This window comes from Urocampus carinirostris, chromosome 16 (genome assembly GCF_059441175.1).
Source record: "Urocampus carinirostris isolate Australia breed hairy pipefish chromosome 16, RoL_Ucar_1.0, whole genome shotgun sequence".
In the NCBI taxonomy this organism is placed as follows: Eukaryota; Metazoa; Chordata; class Actinopteri; order Syngnathiformes; family Syngnathidae; genus Urocampus; species Urocampus carinirostris.
The window spans coordinates 36,253,665-36,268,899 of record NC_142364.1 but is presented as its reverse complement, the minus strand read 5'-3'; the positions used below and the strand labels follow the sequence as shown (position 1 = coordinate 36,268,899).

The window sequence follows — 15,235 nt, the reverse complement described above, 5'->3', positions numbered from 1 at the left end:
CGCCTTATATATGGATCAATATTAAGTCGCAAAGTCTTGCAACTAGGGCAAGCAGCCACCGACTAAAAGTAGTCCGCGGTGTATGCTGGGATTTATATACCGGCGTTTCATTTACTAACCAATGTGTCAATCATCATTTGAATCGGTCACTATTGGCTAAAGTTATTCGGAGGTAGAGGGGGCGGATCCTTTTTATCATTTACAGGCTCGCATAGGCTAAAGGGGCGAAACAAAGCCTGCAATTGGCCGAAAAAGATGAATGTGAATGTTGGGTTGCATTACGGCATAGAGAATATTTTTTACTATTCTGTATATATATATATATATATATATATATATATATATATATATATCTTTTTTTTTGTCTATGTTTTTTTGAAGGGGCGCCGCTACTTCGCGGATTTTCACTTTTCGCGGGTGGTGTTTGTCCCCATTAACCGCGATAACCTGGAGTCTCTTCATAGTCTGGGAGTCTTATATATATATATATATATATATATATATATATATATAAATAATATGTGTGTGTATATAATTCCATGACTTTCAGAGTGCTAGAAACATTTGATTTCTGTTGTAGGCACGGAATGGGTCGATCCTGAGGATCCCACGGTCATCGCTGAAAATGAGCTGCTTGGAGCTGCAGCCGCCATTGAAGCTGCTGCCAAGAAACTGGAGCAGCTGAGACCCAGGACCAAACCAAAGGTTGTTTTATACACAAACACACACACACACACACACACTCATAAACAGTACCTATACAGGGTACATAGAGAATTAAATATTCTTGACCCTTGTTTACAGTTGTTAACATCTTCAAATGAGTGCACTTTTTAGTTTAAACAAAGTGCTTCACAGCTCGTTACATAGGTTGCACATTCAGTGTTTATAGACTGTCGGTTTCCTTCTCCTTAAACAGGAAGCAGACGAAAGCTTGAACTTTGAGGAGCAGATTCTCGAGGCGGCCAAGTCTATTGCCGCTGCCACCAGTGCTCTGGTCAAAGCTGCTTCAGCAGCACAGCGAGAGCTGGTAGCTCAAGGAAAGGTATGTCTCATAGTCACAAAACACATCTACCGTACGTTCCGGACTAGAAGTCGATACTTTTTGCTACTTTTTTTGGCTTTTAATAAAAAGAATTTCGTGGCGGCAATGAGGAAAAGGAAGGGCTGCTCTTTTCCACAACACATGTGTTTTGAATACAATAAAACACTGCTGTGACGTCTGGAAATATTTATGAAGCTTCTCGAGAGAAATTAGTCCATGCTTTTACACCATTCATTAAATACATAACAGGCGCAAAATGTGGATGTATGAGGGTACTTCAATATTTACAGCGTACTCACGATTTTTTTTTTTTTTTTTTTTTTTTTAACCCAAAAATCATGTCCTTAATTACATCCGAATTTGACAGTAGTGAAAGTTATCCATCGATAACACTACACTTGTCTTTCCTTATCATCTGTGTTATTGTCAGGTCTCTGAAGTTTCCTTTCATTGTTGAGGATAGATAACAAGCAAATGCAATTTAGTCCACTACCCACTGATGACAATACAAATACATGACTTCCATGTCTTTGTTGCAATCTAGCACTATTCTCTGTATGGTTATCCTTCTTTTGTAGTTTCGAGATATAAGGCTCACATTTTACGGAATGCATACCTCATCCGTGTTTGTTGGGCATGTCGTCGACTTTGTAATCGCCATCTTGAATATTCACATTTTTTAAAACACTTGATGTAGGAAATGTAAGAAATCAACAGACTTGTCGGATGACTTCCGGTATAGCCGTTGGCTTCTGACAAAGAAAAGTAAAACATTCACAACTCTTTCACAATGTCTAAAAAAATGACCTAACTCAAATACATGAATGCAAAGTTTTAAGGGCTGGGAACTGGTCGTCTCCAAATGGCCACTTTTGGAAACGCCTAGACATACTATTAGAAAAATGTGTAAAATACATGTCTAGATTTCAAATTTAACGTTCGTCCAGGTAAGGCTTCATGCTATTGTCCCAGTGGTTTTCCAGCTAGGATGCCCATGCCACACTTTTCTGCAGGCATGTGATTGCAAAAATATATACAAGCAGAAATTAAAACCTTATATTTCCATGTGTTTCAACTTGGATTACTCAATGTTAGTAGCACTTGCAATGATTATTTCAGTTTGGGTCAAAACTTCAGAGTATTAAATTTAATAAGACATCAAAACCGTCCATATTCTCCAAATGGTTCAAGAACAGCATTCAATTTACTTTGGGTACATCTTGAAGTGGGATTTCAGGCAAATTTTACAGGAACGGTAAGACATTAATTTGGTGAGCTCTGAAGTCCGGAATTTACGATAACTTTTCACAGTGAAAAGTTTAGTTTTGAGTTTTCCCACTCGATCAAATAATATGTTTACAGGTGGGAGCGATTCCAGCCAATGCAGTGGATGACGGACAGTGGTCTCAGGGTCTCATTTCTGCCGTAAGTTCACAGAATCCAGCTTGTAATACTGTTACAAAAAATGACTACCCGACCATAACTTGAGTGCTTTCGACTCCTTAGGCTCGAATGGTAGCAGCGGCCACAAACAATCTCTGTGAGGCTGCCAACTCAGCGGTTCAGGGACATGCAAGTGAAGAAAAGCTCATATCTTCTGCCAAACAGGTGGCAGCTTCCACTGCACAGCTTCTAGTGGCTTGCAAGGTCAAAGCTGACCAAGACTCCCAGACTATGAAGAGACTCCAGGTTAGCCCCAATTCTAATTCTAGATAGGTTGCTTGACCCCATAAATGGTCTAAAAATCAGGCTCTCTGTCGTTAGCTACATTCCACTGTGTCTCTGTCAAGGCTACTGGGCCCTGCCTTAACATTTATTTGAGTACAGTGATCCATCGGTTTTCGCGGTTAATCGGGACCAGAACCACCCTCGAAAAGTGAAAATCCGCGAAGGAGTTTCACACCTTCATGAAAGGGTTAAACTTACCTCGAGATGACGTCATTACACTGAGAGTTCATGACGGTCACAAAATAACAATTATATATTGACAAAAAATAACACTCAACACTGCAGTTGAAATAATAGTTTTTATTCCATCAAACAAAAGTAAAACTAAATTGTAGGGCTTCTCCTTTCAGTGTAAGAAAGGAATTTAGAGAGCGGTCTGGTTCAGGTTTCCTTGAACGAAGACAGCTCTGCAGGATAATAAAATAAAACCGTCCCAAATGTAGCGGTTTCCCAACAGTTGTTGCTCCAAATCATCCGTTTCATGGCTAATTGACCTGGCGTTGGCAAGATACAGTGTCGGCAGCCGTGGCTTCGAATGAAATGAAATGAAATGATCTGCATTTATATAGCGCTTTTCAAGTCAATGACTTCCCAATGCGCTTTACAATGTGCTCCACATTTCCCAATAGCGGCCTTGCAACCATGTTAGGCGCTAACCTGCTTATTGGGGGTATTAGGGGTTCAGTGTCTTACCCAAGGACACTTCGACATGTAACACAGACGAGCCGGGATTCGAACTGGGATCCCTTGATCCCTAGACGGGCGCTCTACCTCCTGAGCTACTGCCAGAGTTAAAGCGCCTCTAGCAGTTGGCAGGAACAGCAGCACCCCTCTTGCCTTTTCCCAGATGCTGCCTGAGGGCCACTGCCATCAGCTGATTAAATTGTTATTTTTTTATTTTTTATTTTGTACAAATGTCTTGTGTACTGTGGTCAACATTACCGGCAAGCCACATAGTGTTAATTTTATGACAGAAGCCACGGGCCAGTAAAAATGTGATCAAAAGCCGTATCTGCCCCCTGGTCCGGACTTTTAACATTTGGCAAAAACCATCAAGAATTATTTATTTTAGATTGTCCACGCAAAAGATTTATAACTAATAATTGACCGTAGGTGTCTTGTGGGTCGAGAGATGTGGTTTCATTCCATGTTTTGCAATTGTTGTCAGGGACATCTTTGACTAAAACTCATTTTGAAAATACCATAATATCCTACCATCAAAGCTTGTCACCCCATCCCTTGCTTATAACACTCAAAGCTGGTTTGAGTTATTTTTTAGGTAAACAATTTTGCATGTTGTACTCTGATAAATATTCTTATTATAATATAATCTACAAACAGGATTCCAAACACACCCAAGGGCACCTCAATTTAGAAAACAGTCTCTTTTTCCCTGAGTTCAATACAGAGGACAAAAAAGAGAAGTTTTTATTTAGCTTTCGGCACCCAAACAGCTGCTCAGTTTTTATTTTTCATTTTTTAATATATTATTAATGATAAAACGTTATGCAGCAAATTATTTGATAATAAGTAATGTTATATGCTTTGCAGGGATTACTGAAAAACACATGAAATATAAATTAAAATATTCACATATCTACCAAAGAATTTGTAAAATACAAAACAATTTTAAATTTTTACACACTTAAACAGATTTAAAGTCGACAAACAACACAAAATCGCTGAAAATTCAAAGCAATAAAATACAAATATTAACTCTTCAGTTCTTTAAATAAATTATAGAATGCAAAAAATGAACTATTTACACGTCTATTTAGACACAGATCCTCTGAAAAACACCCATCCATCCATCCATTAGCTTATCCAGGGTCGGATCGCGGGGTCAGCAGCCTTAAAAGGGAAGCCCAGACGTCCCTATCCCCAGCCACCTCCTCCAGCTCATTCGACAGGATCCCGAGGCGTTCCCAAGCCAGCCGAGAGACATAGTCTCTCAAGCGAGTCCTGGGTCGCCCCCGGGGCCTCCTGTCGGTGGGACATGCCCGGAACACCTCCCGAGGGAGGCGTCCAGGAGGCATCCTTATCAGATGACCGAGCCACCTCAACTGGCTCCCCTCTATGTGGAGGAGCAGTGGCTCTACACAGAGTTCTTCCCGGATGACTGAGCTTCTCACCTTATCTCTAAGGGAAAACCCAGACACCATGCGGAGGAAACTCATTTCGGCCACTTGTATCCGGGATCGTGTTCTTTCGGTCATAACCCAAAGGTCATTACAATAGGTGAGGGTAGAAACGTATATCGACCGGTAGATCGAGAACTTTGCCTTTCAGCTCAGCTCCCTCTTCACCACGAAGGACCGGTACAGGGTCCCAATGACGGCAGACCCTGCACCGACCCGTCTGTTCATCTCCCGTTCCATCCCCCGTTCCATCCTACCCTCACTCATGAACAAGGAGGGAGCATGCCACCTTTTTCCGGCTGAGTACCATGGTTTCGGACTTAGAGGTGCTGATCCTCATCCCGGTCTCTTTACACTCGGCTGCGAATCGCTTCAGCGAGAGCTGAAGATCACGGCCTGAGGAAGCCAACAGCACCATGTCCTCTGCAAAAAGCAGTGACGCAATGCTGAGGCCCCCAAACCAGACTCCATCCCTACAAGGGCTGCGCCTAGAAATTCTGTCAATAAAAGTTATGAACAGCTTCTCACCTTATCTCTAAGGGAAAACCCAGACACCATGCGGAGGAAACTCATTTCGGCCACTTGTATCCGGGATTGTGTTCTTTCGGTCATAACCCAAAGGTCATTACAATAGGTGAGGGTAGAAACGTATATCGACCGGTAGATCGAGAACTTTGCCTTTCAGCTCAGCTCCCTCTTCACCACGAAGGACCGGTACAGGGTCCCAATGACGGCAGACCCTGCACCGACCCGTCTGTTCATCTCCCGTTCCATCCCCCGTTCCATCCTACCCTCACTCATGAACAAGGAGGGAGCATGCCACCAACGGAACACAAGAAATAAAAAAATGTCAGCCCAAAAACCCGAGCACATATTTTTGGAGGAAAACTTAACAAAGTACAGTAGTAGTGCAAATACAAGAAATCAAATAAATACAATACCAAAAAAGAGGTTTGTTCATTCAGACTAAAGAAATGATAAATGAAGAAGTTATAAATGACTAAAATAATTGCTTATGCACTTACATAAATGCAATACCTTGCAAATATATTGCATCTCACCCTAACATTGATTTTTTTTTTTTAAATTATTTTTCTCTTTCAAGTCTTCTATTTCTGGTTCATCCTGTTACTCTCAAAACCTAAACACCTTGTGTGAGACCTTTTATATGTATGATTTAAGATTTTTGGGTTTAGTCACTTGTGTCTGTGTGTGTAATTTGTATTCTTTCTTGTGCTTTCACTTGTTTTCGGTTGCACAACACAATACAGTACCTTCCTGTGGTTAAATATTACACAGTGTCCTATTAAGGGAGTTATTTTCTACACTTTATTCTGGGAAAGTTAAAAAAAGTTTACGTCAAATGCACTCGTGCCCTCCTTGCCTTGCTCCACACCTACCCAAAATAGAGAGAAAGATGGAGGGTAAAAAAGAAAGAGTGAGAGAAGGAGAGAGAAAGAGAGGGAAAATAAGAATGATAGAGGGTAATAAAGAAGAAAGAAAGATAGAGGGAATGAGAGAAAGAGAAAAAGGAAACTGAGAGAATGAGAGAGAGAGAGGGAAAGAGAGAGAGAAAATAATATAGGTAGAGGGTAAGAAATAAAGAGAGAAAGATAGAGGGTAAGAGTGAAAGAGAAAGCAAGAAAGATGGAGGGTACGAAAGACTAAAAATAGGGAGAGTGAAAGAAAGAAGAGAGAGAAACATAGTAAGAAAGAAAGGTCAGGGTAAGAAAAAATGAAAGGAGAGAGGATAAGAAAGAGATAAGGAATGAAAGAGAAAACAAGAGAGAGGTATGGGGAAGGTTAAAATTGAATTAGTCGACCATTAAAATAAAAATCATTTAACCAGGAAATCTCTATGACCCAACACTGGTGAGCTATTTTTACAACAGGCAGGTCCGCGGGCATCTCAGCTGTCCACGGTGGGCACCACGTTGGAGATCCCTGCTTTATATGCTCAGTTGACCATGCAAAGATACCATTAAATGTCCAAATTGAAAAGATGCTCACTTCTAACTCCCAAGACATTGTAAGTGCAGCTTTCTGCCATCACAGCAAACTCCTCCTATTTTTTTATTGAGCATTAATCTAAGCTGAAATCACATCAGTCTGTCCAGGCCAGCTCGTGTTCTCTGATCCAATATGTAATGGCTTATCCCCTCCTCTTCTGGGCTTGCAGCTGCCACCACAGTAATTCCCATACATTTATGTCCACATAGATCTTGGAAACAATCCAGCAGTCAACCAATGGTACCCAGAAATGGAAACGTTAACCCTGACCTGTGGTTACAATATTAGAATCTTGCCTCTTCTGTCCGCAACTGTGCTTTTTAAAGCTAATCTCCCTGACTTTTAAGACTAACAGACAGAATGTTTTACATAAAATGGCTACTCTGGATGCAATTTACTGTAGATGGTATAAAGCATGGAGGATTACTGTGCAGTCTATATAAAGCACATAACACAATTTGTTTGACAAATGTTTCCAACAACCTGAGCTAGTAGGATGATTTGAGAATACATTTTATTAGCTCATTGTTTACTTTTGTCCAGTGTTTCTCAACTGGTGGGTCGGGACCATTGTTCCCTCTAAGCTGCGTGCGTGCGCAATTTTGTACTGCCCAAACACTCACCCACCTGGAATGTCCAAACACTCCTTCGCCCCGGAGCTGCCACCCTGCTGTCCCGAGAGCTCTGTCGCTATAACATCACCCTGGCAGGGCTCTGTGAAGTACGAAGCCCTCCGGAGGACCCTCATCAGCTGGACACCCATAAGCGACAGACTACTGTCTGCTCGCTTCCTCCACCATCACAGCAAGATGACAGTGATCGTCGCCTACGCCCCACCCATGTCGCTGATGAGGATGCGAAGGACGCGTTCTTTGACCAACTCCACCAGGCTGTCGACCAAACCCCACCACACGACGTCACCATCATCCTCACTGATGCCAACGCCACTCTATCCAGCAATGATCGGTCCCCCGGCCCACCTGTCGGCACCACCTTCGTTGACAGCACAACAAACGACAATGGCAACCGCCTCCTCCTCCTCTGCCACCAAAACAACCTCTGTGTTGCTGCAACTGGTTTCCCCGGAAACACATCCATCACTGGATGTGGTACAGCCCAGATGGCAGAACCAGGAAGGCATTGGACCACATCCTGATATCACGACGCTGGAAGTCGTTTGTAACCAACTGCCGGGTGTTCAGAGGAGCACAGCTTGGCAACACAGACCATCATCTGCTGGTGGCCCAGCTCAAGCTAAAGCTCCGAGCCAACCAGCACAAGACTCTGCCTCGCCCCGACTCCTCCCGACTCAGCGACCACAACATCGCCAGAGACTTAAGTTGCTCCCCGAGCCAACCAGCACAAGACTCTGCCTCGCCTGCGCAATGTAGCCATAGCTGAAGATAGGGAGAGGTTTTGGCAGGCAGAAGCCCAACAGCTTGAGTTCGCGGCCAACAACAACAACATGAGCCGTGTATTCAGTCTACCACGCCAAGCCCGTAGCGGCCCACACATGAAGACAGCCCTGGTAAAAGACTCAGACGGCAACTTCATCATGACAGAAGCCAACTGCCTCGTGCGCTGGAAGGAGCACTTTAGCCTCCTCTTGCAGCACAGCACCATCCCGGCTGATCCCACCCTCCTAGTGGCTGCAAACACGGCACCTCCCAGCGAAGCCTGCTGCACAGACCCTGTAACACCCGAGGAAGGAGGAAGTGAGAGCTGCTCTGAAGAAGCTGAACACCAAGAAAGCCCCCGGCATCTGTGCCATTACCGGCGAGTTGCTCAAGGCCGGCGGTGATGGCATGGTGGAGTGGCTAATCTGCCTACTCAACCAGGTGTGGGAATCGGAACAGCTGCCCACCGACTGGACCAGAGGAGTCATCATGCCCTTCTGGAAATGCAAGGGTGAAGGGCTTGTCTGTGGAAACCACAGAGGTATAACCTTACTCTCCATCCCGGGCAAGGTCTTTACCAGAATCTTGCTAAGCCGTGCCCTTCCAGCTATGAGAAGCTGCCGCAATCCCCTGGCTTTATGCCCAACCGCTCCACAACGGACCATATCTCTGCCGTCCGTTTGCTGATAGAGAAGACCCGTGAATTCCGTAAAGATCGCCATCCGTAAATCGGATTCATTGATCTGAAGGCCGCCTTTGACACCTTATGCCACTCTTCACTGTGGAACATCCTCCAAGCTCTCGGAGCACCACCCAAGATCATAGCCCTGTTCAAGCTGCTCTACAGCAACGCAGAGAGCTGTGTCCGTATCAATGGCATTGACTCTGACTGGTTTACTATCTCCAGCGGCGTTCGTCAAGGCTGCGTGGCTGCTCCCGACCTTTTTAATTGCATCATCGACCATCTGATGTTCAGGGTTGACGAGCACATCCCCGGAGTGTCTTTCGGCAACTACCACCTGACTGACCTGGAGTATGCTGACGACACCATCATGCTCAGCACTTCCTACAGCCAGCTGAGAGACGCTCTGGGCATTTACAGCGAAGAGGCAGCGCGGCTTGGCCTCCAAGGGAGTTGGACGAAAACCAAGTTCATGTATGTTGGTGATGGACCAGATCCACCTCCCATCCAAATTGGTAGCGACATCGTAGAGCCTGTCAAGAGCTTTGTGTATCTGGGGTCCATGTTGACAGACAATGGGGACCTAAAACCAGAGATTCTCCGCAGAAGAGCCCTGGCAGCATCTGCTCTGCAGTCTCTCTGGAAACCACTCTGGCGGCACCAGACCATCGCACGCAAGACGAAGCTCCGCATTTACAACCTCGCCGTACTCTCTATCCTGCTTTATGGCTCAGAAACATGTCCCCTGAACGACACCCTGGCCACAAGAATCGACGGTTTTGATAGCAAGGCTCTCAGAACCATCGAGAACATCAGGTGGCCCCAGCGAGTCTCCAATAAAGAGCTCAGAGCCCGCACGTGCCAGCCCCGAGCATCTTCCTTGGTCGCACAACGCCACACCCGCTGGTTCGGCCATGTCCTTCGTCTACCACCAGACCATCCGACACGAGCCATTCTCCAGTTTGACCCAAAGGCCGCAGGCTGGAGACTACCACGAGGGAAACCCCGCACTTGATGGCTCGACGTCGTTGCGGGCGACCTCCAACAACACGGAGGATGCAGAACAGCTGGCACAAGACCGCCAGCATTGGAAAAACGTGGTTCATCTGGTCGGCTCAACGCACAGGGACGGGACCCCCCGACCTTCGGTGGAGCAATAGTCAGTCAGTCAGACCTTTTTAGCGCGCAAGAAAAGGTATCCTCGCATAAAATCGGGGCACAAATTTGCCAAATGAATTCACTAGCAAATTCAGTCAGAATTACAGTGCATGCCGGCAAAAACAACACAAGTTCCCTCTGTGTTTTTTTATGGGTGGTGTTTTGAAGTCAATGTCAGCACGAGATTAAGTAAATGAAAGCAAGCGTGCATGTGAGCTCGAATTATTCCTAGAGAGGTGGCGGAGTTGGGGAGGAGTTTAGAGGGGTTGTTTTTTTTTTTAAAAAAATATTATTATTGTATTACTGTTTATGACAAATACATCAAAATATAGAGAGACACGTGTAATGTAGTGCCTGCACAGTTGGTTTACGTAGCTGCTTGACCTAATTTACATGTGTGACAATGTCAATATTGATGCAATTTTCTGTCTTTTTTTTTTTTTTTTTTTTTTTTTTTTTTTTAGAAAAGCGGCTGTTTTGATTCTGCTCACTAAAAAGATCTGGCTCTTGGTACCCAATGGCTCTTCAGATTGTTTTTGATAATAATAATAATAAGAAGAAGAATACATTTTACTTCAAAGCACCTTTCAGTACATACAGCCAAGGTTGCTGTACACTGAGCATCAAACAACTGTATAAAAAAACAAGCAAGTAATAAATACCAAATAAAAACAAAATATTTTGTTCATTTGATCCATATACTACAAAATAATATTTAACGTTATGCACAAGATAATTTAAAAGGGGGAGAAGTACAGCAAAAGAAACAAAAGTAGACGAATTAAAAACTAAACATAACAAAGAAAAACAGGATGAAAGAAGAAAAAATCAAACATAAAGAAGTAAAAAGCTAGGATAAAAGAAAAAACAAAGTTACAAATAAAAGAAAACTGAAAACTAGTAAACACAAGAAGAAAAAGGGAAAGAAAAATGCTCAGAAAAAACAAAAGAAGAAAAAAAGAAAAAGTGTGAAAAATAAAGAAGAAAAAAGCAGGAAAAAAAAAGACTCGTTTTTGGAGGTCTCTCATCGCTCTTGAATGTAACAGTCAAACTTTTTGCCAACGTTGTACTTCCACTAGAAAGTGTGATTAAATATTGTATTGTGCAACCAACTAAATAAGTACACAAAATGTTAGTATTATGTAGAAAATTTCCTTTTTTAAAAAACAGAAAGCTTATTTTATAGTTGTAAAAACGAATTACGTGTGTGGGCCGTGAAACCTTTCCAATATTACATTAGCTAATTCATTCAAATTTGAAAAACTAATACGTATTGCTGGAAAGCCAGCAGAATTTAACTTCATGTCAAGTTTTCTGTGAATATCCACAAAAATGGCTTCATTAAATCAGGGACAACCTATAGAATCCAACTTTGTAATAAATTATTCCAAAACACACATTATTGCTGACAGATTAGTAATTTGCCTAAAAAAAAATCTTGCTTTGTTGGATGTTGCTTCTTAAAATTCCTTTGTGTCACTCCAAATCTACCCTTTGTAGACAACCAGACTTGTAAAATTATTCCCAATGTTGTAGTTAGCCCTCCCCTTTCGATTGTCATCCTCCTTGGCCATCAAGCTACATTTTTAGCTATTTCGTAAGCCATTTAGCTATGTTGTTATGTTTATTTATTTTGTGATAACTAGTAAGAAAAGGAGCTTTAAGCTTGAAAAAGTTGGATACCCCTGTTTTAGCACCTACTAGTGGTAAGAATATTTCATTTATTATAAAATGTTGATTTAAATTACAACCAAACATACATGTAATACTTATAAATATGCATTTTCCAAAATAATCGTAGGTTGAGAAATTAGGATTTATTAACATAAGCCTCGTAGAGAGAGATGACTTAACTGTTGGCCATTTTGCTGCTTTGGGTACCCTGAAAAAAAAAAAAAAAGCTCACAAGAAGTTTGTCAAAAATTGAAAACAAATGTTTGATTATGTAACTTAGAGTTTCCGTACTTTTTCTTCGTTTTGGTTAGATCAAACCAGGTATGTCGAATATATGGTCCGTGGGCCAGATCCGAACGGTTAGATAGTTTCATCCGTTTGCCATGAATTTCTGAGTATGTAAACAAATAAATACCTGTAAGCGCATCTGTAGGTCATTTCTATCATAAGTTACTAATGTAGGTTGAAATCTAAAGCAATATATTGTAAAACAAAGCTAAAAATTTCGAGTTTACATTCTTTTACTGAGCCAGCTTGTCAGAGAAAAGAAAGACTGGATTTGGCCCCGGAGCATCATTGAGTTTTACATCACTGTACTACATCATACAGCTAGTGGTCAAAAAATACCCACTTTCCCTTTTAATCCTCAATTAGCTGCATTTTCAATAAAATCCAAAACACTTTGGTTAGCTTTGTTTTCAATATAATAATATCCATTTTCAGGGCATTATCACCTCCTACCGTCAAGGGGTGTAATTGAACCACAATTATAATTTTCTTAGCATATTTTGCCATGGCAAAGACCCACGACTCACGAAAAATGGTCCTTGACCGACTTATGCGGTTGAAAAACACTGCTCTAGACAACAGAGGCCCAAGATGATTCTTCCCTTTCACCAAATTCTGATGCACCAGCCCGCTTTTTCCTTTTACAGTAATTTCCAGGGATTAAAACCAAAAAAAGTTTTGTTTTTTACGACTCAGAAGGGTTACTTCCTTTCCATTTAAGGAGTTGCTGGGCGCAAGGGACCAAGCTTTGTGTCTAATATTCTCAATATGTTAACAGAAAAGGAATCCTTCAGCAAAAATCTGCTGTACTACACAATATATCCGTTGATTTTAGTTGTCACCTATGTACATGTTTTTAAAACAATGTGTTTTTTGTTTTTGTAGGCGGCTGGAAATGCTGTGAAGAGAGCATCGGATAACCTGGTAAAGGCAGCCCAGAAAGCGGCGTTTGATGCTCAGGATGACCAAGCAGTGGTGGTCAAGAGCAAAATGGTGGGAGGTATCGCGCAGGTGAGTCCAGTTGGAAATGAAATTATTATTAAATGGACAGTGTGGGTTTTTGTTTGACTTTTTGCACTACTGGCAGTTCTTAATTGCTAGCCACTCCTTGCACATCTGCTCTCTGCACTATTGTACTTACAGCGTTATTATTACAGTGTTATTGTTAGTGTTTACCTGACTTGTTAACCTGACTGCCCATTTTGCACATCTGGTTAGCTACTCCTCTTGCACTATCTGCGCTACGGTAAAATACTATACGTAGCCATAATTATTTAGTATATTATTAGTACTCACTACTCCAACTCAACACAACATTTATTTATATCTGTACATTCAAGGAAACTGTGCGGGTCAGATGTATCGACATTTCGTTCTGTATACACGTGTACTAGAATGACAATAAAGTAGATCTGAATCTGAATCTGAATCTGAATAGGATTAAGCGCCTTCTAGTGGTGAAAACTAACTTGTAATTTTAATTTGCATTTTAAGATCTTTGTAGGTCTAGAAATTAGCATTTATTTGAAATAACATGACCTTTACCTAAAGCAGGGGTTTCGAGCTCAATTTACCTGGGGGCCACTGTAGCCTCAGTTAAGCTTTTAACCACCGATTTGGGATAAAAGCATTCCACTGTCCTCAAATATATTTTTTTAACTCACTAAACAAAACAAGATCTAGAATTTAAAAAAAAAAAATCGTTCAGTAATAAATTAATGCATAATCAGCTAAGGCTGCACTCAAATGTACAGTGTGTATTATTCAGTGTCTACAAGTAGAGAAAATTGTATTTAATTTAAAAAATATATACTGTAAGACCTCGGTTATCGCGGTTAATGGGGACCAAAACCATCTGCGATAGGTGAAAATCCGTGAAGTAGCGGCGCACCTTTAAAATTAAAAAAAAAAAAAAAACTTTTTTTTTTTCTTTTTTTTCTTAATTATTATTTTTTAGACCGGGTTAATGGAGAACAAAACCACCCGAAAAAAATGAAAATCTGCAAAGTAGCGATGCCCCTTAAAAAAAAAAAAAATCTCATCTCATCTCATTAACTGCACCTCTTATCCTTATTAGGGTGACGCCGTGTCCGCCGGACTTACTCCGTCGCGCGGCCCGGGAGTGACCTCCGACAACCCCCACCCTCCTACCCCGCCCCATCCAGCCGGCTGCCTTATCCCGCGTCCGCTGACGTTCCGCCAAAAAAACCCGCAAAAAGTGAAAATCTGCGAAGCAGCGAGAAAAAAAAACCGAACCGCGAAGTAGCGAGGTCCCACTGTATATATTAATTTTAATACTTAGAATTTTTTTTTTTTTTAATTTGACATACGATAAGCCTCATCAAGAATAGAATATAATTGTCTTTTGTCATTGATATCAACTGTTTGTCTTTTATAATGTTAATGGTTCTGCTATGGTATCGCAAGCAGGCGATGTCTTCTAGACTGGGCAGAGAGCAGCTGATGATCTTCTGGGCTCATTTGATTACTATGTCAAGTCAGGTCATGTTTATTTGTATAGCCCTTATTTACAAAGAGTCTCAAAGGGCTGCACAGACCACAGATTATTGCAAACCACAGGCTATTATTAGACTATCCCTTGATCTAAAACCTACATGAGGGCAAGGAAAAGGAAGAAACCTTGAGACGGGACTGCACATGAGGTTATCCCCCTTCCAGGATGACCAGGCTGCAATGGATGTTGCAATAACAAATAATACACAGATATTGTCAACATGAAATATAAGTCTTATATGCTATAGATTTCAGCGTTAAGGCGCCAGAAGTTGAGTGACATCCATTCTTTTATCTCAGTAAAGGCAGGCTTCTAAATTTCCACAGTATAGTGTGGCAGATTCTTCCATCGGAAGATGTAGTTGAGTGTGATCTGCGTTGCAATGGAAACTGATATTATACTTGCGAATAATATCACCTAATGGAAGCATGTAAATGCTTAAAAGAAGGGGGCCAAGTACTGAACCCTGCGGAACACCACAGGTAACACTAAAGGGCTCAGATGTTATTTCCCCATATTTAACACAGTGCGTCCTATCCCCCTTCCAGGATAACCAGGCTGCAATGGATGTTGCAATAACAAATAATACACAGATATTGT

At 41.9% G+C, this 15,235-nt stretch overlaps 1 protein-coding gene across 2 annotated transcripts in view; it reads left to right on the top strand.

Annotated features, from left to right (window-relative positions):
* The window catches only part of tln1 (talin 1), a 165,364-nt gene that overhangs the window by 145,321 nt on the left and 4,808 nt on the right, over nucleotides 1-15,235 (top strand). For both annotated transcript variants that reach the window (XM_088355364.1, XM_088355363.1), the window contains 5 exons: nucleotides 581-705; nucleotides 920-1,045; nucleotides 2,408-2,470; nucleotides 2,552-2,734; nucleotides 13,006-13,131. In XM_088355364.1, the coding sequence (XP_088211490.1) occupies nucleotides 581-705; nucleotides 920-1,045; nucleotides 2,408-2,470; nucleotides 2,552-2,734; nucleotides 13,006-13,131 (623 nt within the window). The remainder of the gene's footprint in view (nucleotides 1-580; nucleotides 706-919; nucleotides 1,046-2,407; nucleotides 2,471-2,551; nucleotides 2,735-13,005; nucleotides 13,132-15,235) is intronic.